The sequence below is a fragment of the Hyperoodon ampullatus genome (genome assembly GCF_949752795.1).
Source record: "Hyperoodon ampullatus genome assembly, chromosome: 9".
Lineage (NCBI taxonomy): Eukaryota > Metazoa > Chordata > Mammalia > Artiodactyla > Ziphiidae > Hyperoodon > Hyperoodon ampullatus.
This window is the reverse complement of record NC_136922.1, coordinates 10,867,922-10,883,275: the sequence shown is the minus strand read 5'-3', so window position 1 is coordinate 10,883,275 and position 15,354 is coordinate 10,867,922. Positions and strand designations below refer to the sequence as shown.

The following is a 15,354-nucleotide window of genomic DNA, read 5'->3' as shown; positions in this document are numbered from 1 at the left end:
ATATTTTTTTTTTTTTTTTTTTTTTTGCGGTACGCGGGCCTCTCACTGCTGTGGCCTCTCCCGTTGCGGAGCACAGGCTCCAGACGCGCAGGCTCAGCGGCCATGGCTCACGGGCCCAGCCGCTCCACGGCATGTGGGATCTTCCCGGACCGGGGCACGAACCCGTGTCCCCTGCATTGGCAGGCAGACTCTCAACCACTGCGCCACCAGGGAAGCCCAAGAGTCATATATTTTTTAATGTTGAAGGATATCCTGACAAAAAATTGTTTTCGCAAATGAATGAAGATTTATGATACACACTTTCTTGCCAAAACATATGCAGTTATAAAAGATTTGACTGGGGTCGAGGGTGCAATGTTTGGCCATAAAACAAACTGGGTTAATGTCTACTGTGCAAACAGACTTGGCTGTATTACAAGGGAAAAAAGAGAACTTAAAAAAGATGCCTCGGGCTTCCCTGGTGGCGCAGTGGTTGAGAGTCCGCCTGCCGATGCAGGGAATACGGGTTCGTGCCCCGGTCCGGGAGGATCCCACGTGCCGCGGAGCGGCTGGGCCCGTGAGCCATGGCTGCTGAGCCTGCGCGTGCGGAGCCTGTGCTCCGCAACGGGAGAGGCCACAGCAGTGAGAGGCCCATGTACCACAAAAAAAAAAAAGATGCCTCAATCAAGAAAAATGCCCTTTTGTTAAGTAATAGCACATCACCCAAATTTTTATTGAAAGGATAGTCCCAATGGACTCAAAATGGATGTTGAAGTATCAGTAAAGTGTTACGTAATAAAACTAACTTGCTGTTTCAGAAATTAGTTGGCTGGGGAGGGAGTCCAGGAAAAAGTCTGGAGCTGCCTAAGAGGCAAGAGACCATTGTTTCGGAGTGCACGAGGAGAGGGGATTCAGAGCACCACCTAAACGAGCTTCAGAGATGGGTGCAGCCGCGGCTATCAGCGTGGACACCAGACATGGACATGAAATGCTAAGGCTGCTGCCGCAGCCACCAAGGGACCTGTGTGCAAGCACAGGTCACTATCTACACCTCCTCTCCTGGGAGCCTGTGCAGCCCGCCACTGCCAGGGTCCTGGGATCCAGGGGCGGCTTCCCCGGGAGAACACACGGCGCGCCTCAGGTTGTTGCAACGTCACGCCAGCCTCTGCCGCCGCAGCCTCGCCCTGCACTCCGTACCCCTCCCTCCCCCAGGCCTGAGTGAGCCAGAGCCCACGCATCAGCTGCTCCTTTAACCCCGTCCTGTCTGAGCGAAGAATAGACTCCCTCAGGTGACATACATGCAGAGCCGGGGCCAAATCCAAAGCTGAAACCCAGGAGCTGTGTGAACAAAGAAGAGAAAGGGAAATCTCTCCCAGCAGCCTCAGGAGCAGCGGATTAAATCTCCACATCAACTTGATGTACCTGCATCTGTGGAATACCTGAATAGACAACGAATCATCCCAAAATTGAGGCGGTGGACCTAGGGAGCAACTGTAGACTTGGGGTTTGCTTTCTGCATCTAATTTGTTTCTGGTTTTATGTTTATATTAGTTTAGTATTTAGAGTTTATTATCATTAGTAGATTTGTTTATTGATTTGATTGCTCTCTTCCTTCTTTTTTTATATATAGATATATATATATGTTTTTCCCCTTTTGCTCTTTTTATGAGTGTGTATGTGTATGCTTCTTTGTGTGATTTTGTGTGTATAGCTTTGCTTTTACCATTTGTCCTAGGGTTCTGTCTGTCCCTTATTTTTTTTTTTCTTCTTTAGTATAGTTTTTAGCACCTATTATCATTGGTGGAGCTGTTTTTTGGTTTGGTTGGTCTCTTCTTTCTTTCTTTTTCTTTTTTTAAATTACTCTTTAACTTTTTAAACATTTTTTTATTTTAATAACTTTATTTTTTAATTATTTTTTTCTCCCTTTTCTTCTGAGCCGTGTGGCTGACTGGGTCTTGGTGTTCCAGCCAGGTGTCAGGCCTGTGCCTCTGAGGTGGGAGAGCCGAGTCCAGGACACTGGACCAGCAGAGACCTCCCAGCTCCACGTAATATCAATCGGCGAGAGCTCTCCCAGAGATCTCCGTCTCAACGCTAAGACCCAGCTCCACTCAACGACCAGCAAGCTACAGTGGTGGACACCCTATGCCAAACAACTAGCAAGACAGGAACACAACCCCACCCATTAGCATAGAGGCTGCCTAAAACCACAATAAGGTCACAGACACCCCAAAACACACCACCGGACACAGTCCTCCCCACCAGAAAGACAAGATCCAGCTTCATCCACCAGAACACAGGCACCAGTCCCCTCCACCAGGAAGCCTACACAACCCACTGAACCAACCTTACGCACTGGGGGCAGACAACAAAAACAGTGGGAACAATGAACCTGCAGCCTGCAAAAAGAAGACCCCAAACACAGTAAGTTAAGCAAAATGAGAAGACAGAGAAACACACAACAGATGAAGGAGCAAGGCAAAAACCCATGAGACCAAACAAATGAACAGGAAATAGGCAGTCTACCTGAAAAAGTATTCAGAGTAATGATAGTAAAGATGATTCAAAATCTTGGAAATAGAATGGAGAAAATACAAGAAATGTTTAACAAAGACCTGGAAGAACTAAACAGCAAACAAGCAATGATGAACAACACAATAAATGAAATTAAAAATTCTCTAGAAGGAATCAATAGCAGAATAACTGAGGCAGAAGAACGAATAAGTGCCCTGGAAGACAAAGTAGTGGAAATAACTACTGTGGCGCAGAATAAAGAAAAAAGAATGAAAAGAATTGAGTACAGTCTCAGACACCTCTAGGACAACATTAAATGCACCAACATTCGAGTTATAGGGGTCCCAGAAGAAGAGAAAAAGAAAGGGACTGAGAAAAGATTTGAAGAGATTATAGTTGAAAACTTCCCTAATATGGGAAAGGAAATAGTTAATCAAGTCCAGGAAGTGCAGAGAGTCCCTTACAGGATAAATCCAAGGAGAAACACGCCAAGACACATATTAATCAAACTATCAAAAATTAAATACAAAGAAAAAATATTAAAAGCAGCAAGGGAAAAACAACAAATAACATACAAGGGAATCCCCATAAGGTTAACAACTGATCTTTCAGCAGAAACTCTGCAAGCCACAAGGGAGTGGCAGGACATATTTAAAGTGATGAAAGGGAAAAACCTACAACCAAGATTACTCTAACCAGCAAGGATCTCATTCAGATTCAATGGAGAAATTAAAACCTTTACAGAGAAGCAAAAGCTAAGAGAGTTCAGCACAACCAAACCAGCATTACAACAGTGCTAAAGGAACTTCTCTAGGCAGGAAACAGAAGAGAAGGAAAAGATCTACAATAACAAACCCAAAACAATTAAGAAAATGGTAATAGGAACATACATATCGATAACCACCTTAAATGTAAATGGATTAAATGCTCCAACCAAAAGACAGAGACTGGCTGAATGGATACAAAAACAAGACCCATATATATGCTGTCTACAAGAGACCCACTTCAAACCTAGGGACCCATACAGACTGAAAGTGAGGGGATGGAAAAAGATATTCCATGCAAATAGAAATCAAAAGAAAGCTGGAGTAACAATTCTCATATCAGACAAAAGACATTAAAATAAAGACGATTACAAGAGACAAAGAAGGACATTACATAATGATCAAGGGATAACTCTAAGAAGAAGATATAACAACTGTAAATATTTATGCACCCAACATAGGAGCACCTCAATACATAAGGCAAATGCTAACAGCCATAAAAGGGGAAATCAACAGTAACACAATCATAGTAGGGGACTTTAACAACCAACTCTTACCAATGGTCAGATCATCCAAAATGAAAATAAATAAGAAAACAAAAGGTTTAAATGATACATTAAATGAGACGGACTCAACTGATATTTATAGGACATCTCATCCGAAAACAACAGAATACACTTTCTTCTTACGTGCTCATGGAACATTCTCCAGGATAGATCATATCTTGGGTCACAAATCAAGCCTTGGTAAATTTAAGAAAACAGAAATTGTATCAAGTATCTTTTCCAACAACAATGCTATGAGACTAGACAGCAATTACAGGAAAAAATCTGTAAAAAAAAAATAATAATAATATGGAGGCTAAACAATACACTACTAAATAACAAAAGATCACTGAAGAAATCAAAGCAGAAATTTAAAAAACCTAGAAACCAATGACAGTGAAAACACGAGGACCCAAAACCTATGGGATGTAGCCAAAGCAGTTATAAGGGAAGTTTACAGCAATACAATCCTACCTCAAGAAACAAGAAACATTTCAAATAAACAAGCTAACCTTACACCTAAAGCAATTAGAGAAAGGAGAACCAAAAAACCCCAAAGTTAGCAGAAGGAAAGAAATCATAAAGATCAGATCAGAAATAAATGAAAAACAAATCAAGGAAACAATAGCAAAGATCAATAAAACTAAAAGCTGGTTCTTTGAGAAGATAAACAAAATTGATAAACCATTAGCCAGACTCATCAAGAAGAAAAGGGAGAAGACTCAAATCAATAGAATTAGAAATGAAAAAGGAGAAGTAACAACTGACACTGCAGAAATACAAAGGATCATGAGAGATTACTACAAGCAACTCTATGCCAATAAAATAGACAACATGGAAGAAATGGACAAATTCTTAGAAAAGCACAACCTTCCGAGACTGAACCAGGAAGAAATAGAAAATATAAACAGACCAATCACAAGCACTGAAATTGAGACTATGATTAAAAATCTTCCAACAAACAAAAGCCCAGGACCAGATGGCTTCACAGGCGAATTCTATCAAACATTTAGAGAAGAGCTAACACCTATCCTTCTCAAACTTTTCCAAAATATAGCAGAGGGAAGAACACTCCCAAACTCATTCTACGAGGCCACCATCACCCTGATACCAATACCAGACAAAGATGTCACAAAGAAAGATAACTACAGACCAATATCACTGATGAACACAGATGCAAAAATCCTCAACAAAATACTACCAAACAGAATCCAGCAGCACATTAAAAGGATCATACACCATAATCAAGTGGGGTTTATCCCAGGAATGCAAGGATTCTTCAGTATACGCATATCAATCAATGTAATACACCATATTAACAAATTGAAGGAGATAAACCATATGATCATCTCAATAGATGCAGTAAAAGCTTTTGACAAAATTCAACACTGATTTATGATAAAAAGAAAGTAGGCATAGAAGAAACTTACCTCAGCATAATAAAGGCCATATATGACAAACCCAGAGCCAACATCATTCTCAATGGTGAAAAACTGAAACCATTTCCTCTAAGATCAGGAACAACACAAGGTTGTCCACTCTCACCACTATTATTCAACAGAGTTTTGGAAGTCTTAGCCATGGCAATCAGAGAAGAAAAAGAAATAAAAGGAATCCAAACTGGAAAAGAAGAAGTAAAGTTGTCACTGTTTGCAGATGACATGATACTATACATAGAGAATCCTAAAGATGCTACCAGAAAACTACTAGAGAATATCTATGAATTTGGTAAAGTAGCAGGTTACAAAATTAGTGCACAGAAATCTCTTGCATTCCTATATACTAATGATGAAAAATCTGAAAGAGAAATTAAGGAAACACTCCCATTTACCACTACAACAAAAAGAATAAAATACCTAGGAATAAACCTACCTAAGGAGAAAAAAGACCTATATTCAGAAAACTATAAGATACTGATGAAAGAAATTAAAGCTGATAACAAACAGATGGAGAGATATACCATGTTCTTGGATTGGAAGAATCAACATTGTGAAAATGACTATACTACCCAAAGCAATCTACAGATTCAGTGCAATCCCTATCAAACTACCAATGGCATTTTTCACAGAACTAGAACAAAAAATTTCACAATTTGTATGGAAACACAAAAGACCCTGAATAGCAAAGCAATCTTTAGAAAGAAAAACAGAGCTGGAGGAATCTGACTCCCTGACTTCAGACTATACTACAAAGCTACAGTAATCAAGACAGTATGGTACTGGCACAAAAACAGAAAGATAGATCGATGGAACAGGATAGAAAGCCCAGAGACAAACCCACTCACATATGGTCACCTTACCTTTGATAAAGGAGGCAAGAATATAAAATGGAGAAAAGATAGCCTCTTCAATAAGTGGTGCTGGGAAAAATGGACAGCTACATGTAAAAGAATGAAATTAGAACACTCCCTAAAGCCATACACAAAAATAAACTCAAACTGGAATAAAGACCTAAATGTAAGGCCAGACACTATAAAACTCTTAGAGGAAAACACAGGCGGAACACTCTATGACAGAAATCACAGCAAGATCCTTTTTGACCCACCTCCTAGAAAAATGGAATTAAAAACAAAAATAAACAAATGGGACCTAATGAAACTTCAAAGCTTTTGCACAGCAAAGGAAACCATAAACAAGACCAAAAGACAACCCTCAGAATGGGAGAAAATATTTGCAAATGAAGCAACTGACAAAGGGTTAATCTCCAAAATTTACAAGCAGCTCATGCAACTCAATATCAATAAAACAAACAACCCAATCCAAAAATGTGCAGAAGACCTAAATAGACACTTCTCCAAAGAAGATATATAGATTGCCAACAAACACACGCAAGAATGCTCAACATCACTAATCATTAGAGAAATGCAAATCAAAACTACAATGAGGTATCACCTGACACCAGCCAGAATGGCCGTCATCAAAATATCTACAAACAATAAATGCTGGAGAGGGTGTGGAGAAAAGGGAACCCTCTTGCAATGCTGGTGGGAATGTAAATTGATACAGCCATTATGGAGAACAGTATGGAGGTTCCTTAAAAAACTAAAAATAGAGTTACCATACAACCCAGCAATCCCACTACCCTGAGAAAACCATAATTCAAAAAGAGTCATGTACCACAATGTTCATTGCAGCTCTATTTACAATAGACAGGACGTGGAAGCAACCTAAGTGTCCACTGACAGATGAATGGATAAAGAAGATGTGGCACACATATACAATGGAATATTACTCAGCCATAAAAAGAAACGAAACTGAATTATTTGTAGTGAGGTGGATGGATCTAGAGTCTGTCAAACAGAGTGAAGTAAGTCAGAAAGAGAAAACAAGTACCGTATGCTAACACATATATAAGGAATCTTAAAAAAAAAGGCTCTGAAGAACCTAGGGGTAGGACAGGAATAAAGACGCAGATGTAGAGAATGGACTTGAGGACACGGGGAGGGAGAAGGGTAAGTTGGGACGAAGTGAGAGAGTGGCATGGACATATATACACTACCAAATGTAGAATAGATAGCTAGTGGGAAGCAGCCGCATAGCACAGGGAGATCAGCTCAGTGCTTTGTGACCACCTAGAGGGGTGGGATAGGGAGGGTGGGAGGGAGATGCAAGAGGGAGGGGATATGGGGGTGTATGTATATGTACAGCTGATTCAATTTGTTATAAAGCAGAAACTAACAGACGATTGTAAAGCAATTATACTCCAATAAAGATGTTAGGGGAAAAAAAAAGGAAATTAGTTGGCTGAAAAGCCCGTTCAGCCAACATCCATTCTCACAGAGACAGGAAAAGCTATTTCTAAGAAATTGTCATTTCTAGAGGAAATCAGAACCGAGGCGTCAGGTCCCACTCTCCACTTGACCTATCTCATTCATCTTTTCTTTCCCTTTCCATAAATTTATAATGAATATACCTTTATCCACCCTTTGGTCTTCCTTATATTGAAAAAACAATAATGAAAGCAAATCCTGCCGACATTTAGCAGAATTCAGTCCCTGACAGGAAATCACTACAGCTTTCTTGCTGTTCTACATCTCAGTTCACGCAACTAGTGCCAAAAGCCAGCAAACTAATTGGTGTTGTGGTGACATCTAGTGGTCATTTCCACTATTAGCTCTGCCTGCTTGGCCACTGGAGTCCCAGGGCATCGTCCACCCAATCTCGTCCAGCACAGAGCAAGGGGAGGAACGCTGGTGTCCTTTTACCTGTGCGAGGCCCTCTTCCCCTCAGGCCAAAGTCATCCTCCTGTCAGAAGACCCCACTCTCATACTCACACTGTGACTCCCAAGAAAAGTTCTCTCCCAAACTATCTTCTTCTCACACCCCCATTAAGAAATCCCTTTCCTCAGACCCTTGTCTGAGTTGAGAATAAGCAGACAAAACAAGTCCAAGGACATGCTTCAGAGGGGCTTCTGAGCCCACTGATTATATGTAAAATGGAGTACGTGCTTGTATGAGCACTTTTCTGGGGAGAAGGTCTACAGTTTGTATCAGACTTTCAAAGGAATCCATGGCCTAAAATAGTTCAAAACTACTGACTTAGAAGGAAAAATTATCTAAGTTTTAAAACAAAAACAACTTACATTTAAATAAGGAACACTATTAGCCAAAAGCCCCAGAAATATAGTAATATAAATGCGTAGGTCTTTCAAGGAGGTCACTGGGCTGGATGTTATGATACAGATATTGAGGGAGTACAGAGAAAACAGAGGCATATGTCATTACTTGGTATCTAGTACATAAGTGATGCAATTTCTTAAGTTCCGAAAATTCACAGACACCATTATAAATTGGGAGGTCTGTTTGGAAGTATGGAAAATAGCTAAGACCCAGAGGATGAAAACGGATGTGTAAATGAAGGGTGAAGAGAGGATATTCTAGGTGGGGCTCTGAGGACATGAGCAAAGACTGAGAGAGCGGAATGTGGATTCTGGGTTTAGATCAGAGACAGAGCTTTAGAGAAAGCAGAAAAAACAACCCACAGACCTTCACTCTCTGTGGTGAAGATATCTGCCTCTAGGGTGTAACTACCAACCTCAGCAACCACCTGGGTCCCATCCCCTAGAATCCTAACTGGTGTGGGGTGTGACCTGAGCCTCATGAGTTTTCGATGGTCCCCAGGCAAGCCGACCATTCAGCCTGGGCTGAGAACACGCTTGAGCATATACAGGTAATCCCAGTCTCCCTCCCACCCTCAAAGGTTCTCATCTACATCTCTGGTTTAAAGGCTGATGAAGAACCAGCTGTCTGAAGACTTGCAATTGTGTTGTGACAGAATAGGAGACAGGGTCAGAGAGGAGGTTAGGACCAACCTTCAAAGGATCTCAGATGCCAAAGTAACACCAGCATGCTCATTAACCCAGAGAGTAAAAGAGGCTCCAAGGTAAAAGGTTAGCTGTTATAGCATGGTATGGAGGGAAGAGGGCATGGGAGCTACACAGTCACACCCTAGCAGCCAACCTGGGAGCATAGAAAGCCACTCCTTTCCGTCAACCAGCACTTACAGAACTAGTTGAATACTAAGCACCATATTCATCAGGGACAACAGCAAAGTGAAAGCCACAACAGTCTGAAGCACATCGCCAGCTTCTTGAAAAGAGCTTATAAAGCTTTCAAATACACAAAAATGCTTTCTAAGAAAAATACCCATGAATTTAGCTACTTCTGGGAGACTGTGGTGTTAGAAGCCATCAGATCCTCAAGGAATGACCCAGAAGCACTTCCCTGCACAGGGGGAGTTTTAAATTTTGATTTTAAAGGAAGGAAAATTATTCCAAGTCTCTTCTTGAGAAATAATCTTATTTTGTCTCTTAGGATGACATGAAATAATTACCAATGTAGCCCATCACAACTATTAATTGAACAAAAAGACCAAAGGGTTACATTAAGGGACTGTTTCCCATTTATGTGGGAAATAATTTTGATTTTTTTTTCTTTAAAAAGGAAGAAAAAAAGCCCTGTGGTACTTACTGGCTCACCTGCAAATTACTGCCAGGAAAAAAAACATCTGCCTTTCATTTCTTTTTTTTTGGTACGCGGGCCTCTCACTGTTGCGGCCTCTCCTGTTGCGGAGCACAGGCTCTGGATGCGCAGGCTCAGCGGACATGGCTCACAGGCCCAGCCGCTCTGCGGCATGTGGGATCTTCCCGGACCAGGGCACGAACCCGTGTCCCCTGCATCAGCAGGCGGACTCTCAACCACTGTGCCACCAGGGAATCCCTGCCTTTCATTTCTTAAAGGCCCTCTGGCTTTGATGCTACATCTGCTGATGAACCAGCATCTTCTTTTACAGAAGAGGAAGCCAACTCAGAGAGAACCTTTACCCTTCATATCAGGGCTCAACTAGCAGAGGTAAAGCATCAATCCAACTTGGCTCTTCAGTGGATACCATCTCAGTATCAGCTTTTACTTGCAGCCCAGAAAAACACAGTGACCTACTACCTCCAGCACAGACAGAATAAAACAGAAATGTCTTTGTGTCCATAAAGCTAGTAAGGTACCATACTAAGCCAAGATGCTGTAAGCGGGCCATCCATACAGAGGACCAGCGACCGGAACTCCTGAGGCTTCCTGCCAAGGGGACTGCATGTTGTAAGTCCAAGTTCTCCTATTTATAAGTGGACTTTCTCCTTCTTCCCAACATTTAGTAAAAATATCTCTCTTCTTTGCACAGCTGGGTAGTACTCTTAGCCATTTTTAATGGGATGTAATTTTTCATGTAACTCCCTAAATATGGCTCTAAACTATTCCACCTCGCAATCAGCACATATCCTGAAAAGCCAATGCTAAGATAGTTTCCTCCTCTCAACTTTAAGAATTAAGCATTATGTCTTCAACTAAACTATGAATAAAAGCAGCACAGCCTAGTGGCCGTAGGAGAGAGAAAAAAACAAGAATTCTTGATCCTGGGTCTGCTCCCCAATTTCATCATCTGAGAAGTAAACTGAAGGTACCCCCATCTCTACAGATATGACAGGAATGTTCTGTCTCTAATAAGTTGTGTTTCTTTGTAAAATCATAAAATTATGTTTTTACAATATTAATTGAACGTGCCATAACTCTCTGTCCCCAAAAATATGTTGTATAGGAACATATATCTTGTTTTTTCTCTACAACAGTCTATTCACAGCATATTTCACTTCTGGGCACCAAACGTGTGGGGTTTTTTTCTCCACATCCATCACTTCTCCAATGCCAGCAGGGTGTCCTACGATTACCTGGAGATAGTGTCAGATCCCACAGGTTGAGGGCTCAGTCCCACAAGACTGCCCCCCATTTCAGATGCTAATCGCAGGTCCATGTTGTTACCTGTGATTCTGACTGGCTGCCTATCAGTCCGAGGTTCCCAGCACCCCCTCCATGGGTTCTAGAATTTGTTACAGTGGCTCATGGAACTCAGGAATACAGTTTACTTACTATATACCAGTTGATTATAAAAGTATAGAACTCAGTAAGAGCGAGATTGAAGAGAGGTGTGTGGGGCAGGCCGTGTGGGAATGGGCTCTGAGGTTCGGTGCCCTCTGCAGGCGCAGAACCCCCAGCCCTGCACCTCCATAGCGTCATCCAACCCAGGAGGTCTTCAGTTAGGGTTCTTTATGGAGGCTCCATTACATAGGCATGATGGATTAAATCACTGGACGCTGGTGACTGAACTCCATCTGCAGCCACTCTAGCCTTGGAAGGTAGTGGTGGGAGAAGGCTCAAAGTGCCAGCCTGCTAATCACATGGTTAGTTTTCCTGGCAACCAGCTCCATCCTTAGGTGCTTTCCAAAGGTCACCTCATTAACAAACTCAGGTGTGGCTGGAAGGGGCTTGTTAGGAATAATAAAAGACATTCTTTTCACTTTGTACTCTGGAGCTACTTCAGGAACTGGAACAAACAGTAAACATCATAACAAAAGATGCACTTGTAGCTTTTATCACTTAGGAAATTACAAGGCTTTTAGGAGCTCTGTGCCGGGAACCATGGAAGAAGGCCAAATATATATTTCTAGTTATATCACAAGATCACATATGTACAAACTAAACTTTGGAAAGTCAGTATTTCCCACATAACCAATTGACATTTCTGGTAATGCTACATTGTTGTCAAAGCAACCATTCTCATTTTTAAAAACTGTAAGCTTCTACACTGCGATTGTTGGTACTTTGGATCTCTAAGAAACGTTGTCTTTAAGTGATGGTGGCTGTCTGTACTGGGAGGGTCAAGGAAAAGAGTGTCTTTTGTGTTTCATTAGACGCTTAATTATAGTCATGCTCTGCTCAAAACAGTATTTTTTAAACACTTTTTAAGTGTTTCAGAGAAGAAGCATAATTAAGTGAACCAGTCTCTGAATGGAGAACAGCACAGGTGTCAACCACTCTTTCCCCAATTGCTCAGGGGCACCTAGACCCCTGATGGACACTGCAGCAATGCCCTCACTTGGAGTGGCCATAACTGGGATGGGGCTTGAAGCCTTTCTCCTTCCCAGTCTCTAGGTCAGATAGTTAATAGTCGCTACACAAATGATTAAATTAAAGGCTTCCTTACTTTATAAAATGAAACTAAAGATGTCTGGATTAACAATACTTTAATAAAAATACTCCATTTCTCCATTCTTGATATTCAAGTAAGCTATTGTTTCTACTTTTTTTTTTTAATCCTTACATGACTTCCCGTGGAAGAGATAAATTCATTCTTAGGAAGGCCATTCCTTTTTAAGGTGAGGACCTTGTTTTAACATACACTTCGTTTCATTTTTTTAAAATTCTTTTGGAAACCATTCTATAAAGGAAGGCTTTTGTCTTTCAGGTGATAAACTGGTATAAACCAATTAAATTCAATGTTCATATGTTAAACATTTGTAAAGTGCTTCACTTCACACTAAACTTATTTGCAGAGAGAGAGCAGAAGGGAAGTGCTCATCTAGTTTCATTTCGCTCTTCGCTCTTCCCTCTTCAGACGCCTTATCGGGCAGTCATCTTCCAAGCAGGATGGAAGCAAGTGTGGTCAGAGTAGTCTGGGGTCCCTTGGGCCTCGTGGAAAGTCCGGCAGCAAGCATGCCTTCGAAAGGTAACTTGTGTTTCAGGTCAAGGGTGCTCAAAGCCAACTCCTATGGGGAAGCTGCAAGAACAGTCACATAATGGGCTGGGGAGGGAGGAAACGTAGGTGGGATGTGCCACTGCAACCAGATCCATTGCAATATAATTAGGCTGGGAATTGCGGTAAAACTAGGTCAAAGGCAGCTGCTTATTCTGAGAGGAATTATGCAAGCAGAGATGGGGAAACAAATGAGAGCTATCAGGACCCGGTGTCCTGTGAACTGGAAGGTGCGATTAGTGATGGCAGTGGGGGATGGGGGTGGAGCCGGCCACCAAACCCGGTGACATCTTCTCCTGAGCCCAAGGCAAATCCCGGCAGCATTCCTCTGCCTTCCCTGATGGACTGTGTCTGCGCGGAGAGGACAGTGAAGAGATCTACAGCGCAAACTTGTCCTATATAACACTTCTTACTAACACGTGAATGTATGTGGAGTCTCGGAAGAGCTTCCAAGCATGTTTGGGAACAGTTAATGGGAAACAACTCTCTGCAGAGCCACATGCTAAAGATAATTAGGGGAGAAGAGAAAAAAGTGGGGCGAAGGCAAAGTGAATACCAAGAAGGAAGAAAAATGAAGGACATATAAACATAATTTTACACACACACACACAAATAGAAAAAAAAAGAAAAAAATCAGAGAGTGCAAAAATAAGTTATTTTGTTCCCAAGCAAAGGCAAATTGTATTCTTAGAATAAGGCAATTGGTAAAAAGTTTGAGAACCTTCCCATCACTCTTTTATAGTTACTTAATTTTTTAAATGAAAATACACAATAATGTAAGGTTATCGTAAAACCGATAAACTCATAAATCCCTTGTAACTGTAAATTATCACAACATTTTTTGAATATCAATTTGGCAATAAGAATCAAAAGCTATAAAAATTGTCATAGCCTTTCACCCAATAATACTACTGGGCATTTAACCTTAAGGGAATAAATCACATACACACACAAAAACTACATAAAAGTATTCACTGCCACATTACTTTTAAACGCAAAAAAAATTTTTTTAATGGGGGCTAGAGAGGCAAACTAAATGTCTCAAAACAGAAGAATGATTAAGTAAACCAAGACACAGCAACACAGTGGAAACCTATGGAGTCATTAGAAATCATAATTATGAAAATTATGAAGTTTATGTACCAACATGAAAATGGGTATGATATATTATAATTCATAATCTTTATTAAATATCACTAGATGGCCATTACTACTAGGTAAAACATGCAAACCTATGACAAAGACCAAGAGGAAATGGGGCAAATAGACAATATGTTAGGAACTGTAGAATTGTGGGTGACATTGCTTTCTTTTTAAAATTTCCTTCACTGGTTTATTGTGTGTCCATTAAACACAGTATGGATTTGCTGGACTAGTAGTAAAAGCAGAAACGATAAGATGAAAGGACGGAGGCTCTTAATAAGAATCTTTTAAGCTATTAATCAAACCTTTCTTTCCCCTCGTCTTCCTGCTTTTATAGACCTGCACAGTTGTCTCACTCTGCTGCCTAGATACATCTCTTGTCCATCTCCCCTTAAAGGACCATTCTTAGGACCAAAACCCAGAACCACTAAACCTACCCCAGTCAGCCCTCTTTCACCCCCAGGGCATCACCGTGACCTCAAACGCCCAAGGCTTTCCCTCAGCTGCCTGAGCCTGGCCTGCCCTTTGTGGATCCAAAAGAATCAAATGTAAATAGTAAAAGGCAGCAGCATACTAGGCTGCCTGCTGCCAAAAGTTGAGATTTCCCAGCACACACCAAGCTATAATTAACAGGAGGCAATGCCAAAAACAACAAAGGAGCTTCAAGGAAACTATGTTAAAATACTCCTCGGTTTTAACTACATACACATTCCTCTCTGCTCACCGCCCCCCCTCCCTATTGCACCAGAAACTCCTCTGAAACCACCAGACTGTAGAGAGACACTAACGCTGCTGCTTAGTGGGCAGGAAGAAGGTGTGTGCTGAGACCACAGGGACAGCCCAAGCAGGTCACTCTTGAGAAACAGAAACACTGTTCTCAGAACGAGAAGGAAATTAGTTAATCCCAGTCCAGGTTACTTAATGGTTTTAAGATTGTGTGTGTGTGTGTGTGTATTTACAAGAACTCCTCCAGCATGGATTGGTTTGAGGCACAGTGGGAAGTATGACGTCTATACACTTCACGTCGAGCCCTGTAGTTCTCTGTCTTCAGAAAACCTCCCTCTTCGAAGAGCATTCCTAGGAATTGCCCTGATATCATCATTGGTGACTACCATTTAGGAAGGACTGCCTAGACAACCAGCCTTACCCCTTGCAGCATCCTCCCCTGACAGTCTACAATCCCTTTTGGAACCACCGTGACACTGGGGGCAGGCGACCGTGAGGCCAGCAAGGAAGCCACGCAGGTCTGGGCTTTTTGTCTCTCACTGTAAGCACTTACCTTCATAAGAGGCAATGGAATCTCTTCTGTCACAAGGGTTATTCCAGGAATTTCC

At 41.5% G+C, this 15,354-nt stretch overlaps 1 protein-coding gene across 4 annotated transcripts in view; it reads right to left on the bottom strand.

The window, feature by feature from the left end:
- The window catches only part of GSAP (gamma-secretase activating protein), a gene marked incomplete at both ends in the record, with an annotated part of 90,314 nt that overhangs the window by 21,028 nt on the left and 53,932 nt on the right, over window positions 1-15,354 (bottom strand). For 3 of the 4 annotated variants that reach the window (XM_079711101.1, XM_079711103.1, XM_079711104.1), the window contains one exon: window positions 15,300-15,353. The exons of the other annotated variant lie outside the window; for it this stretch is intronic. In XM_079711101.1, the coding sequence (XP_079567227.1) occupies window positions 15,300-15,353 (54 nt within the window). The remainder of the gene's footprint in view (window positions 1-15,299; window position 15,354) is intronic. 4 annotated transcript variants of the gene reach the window in all.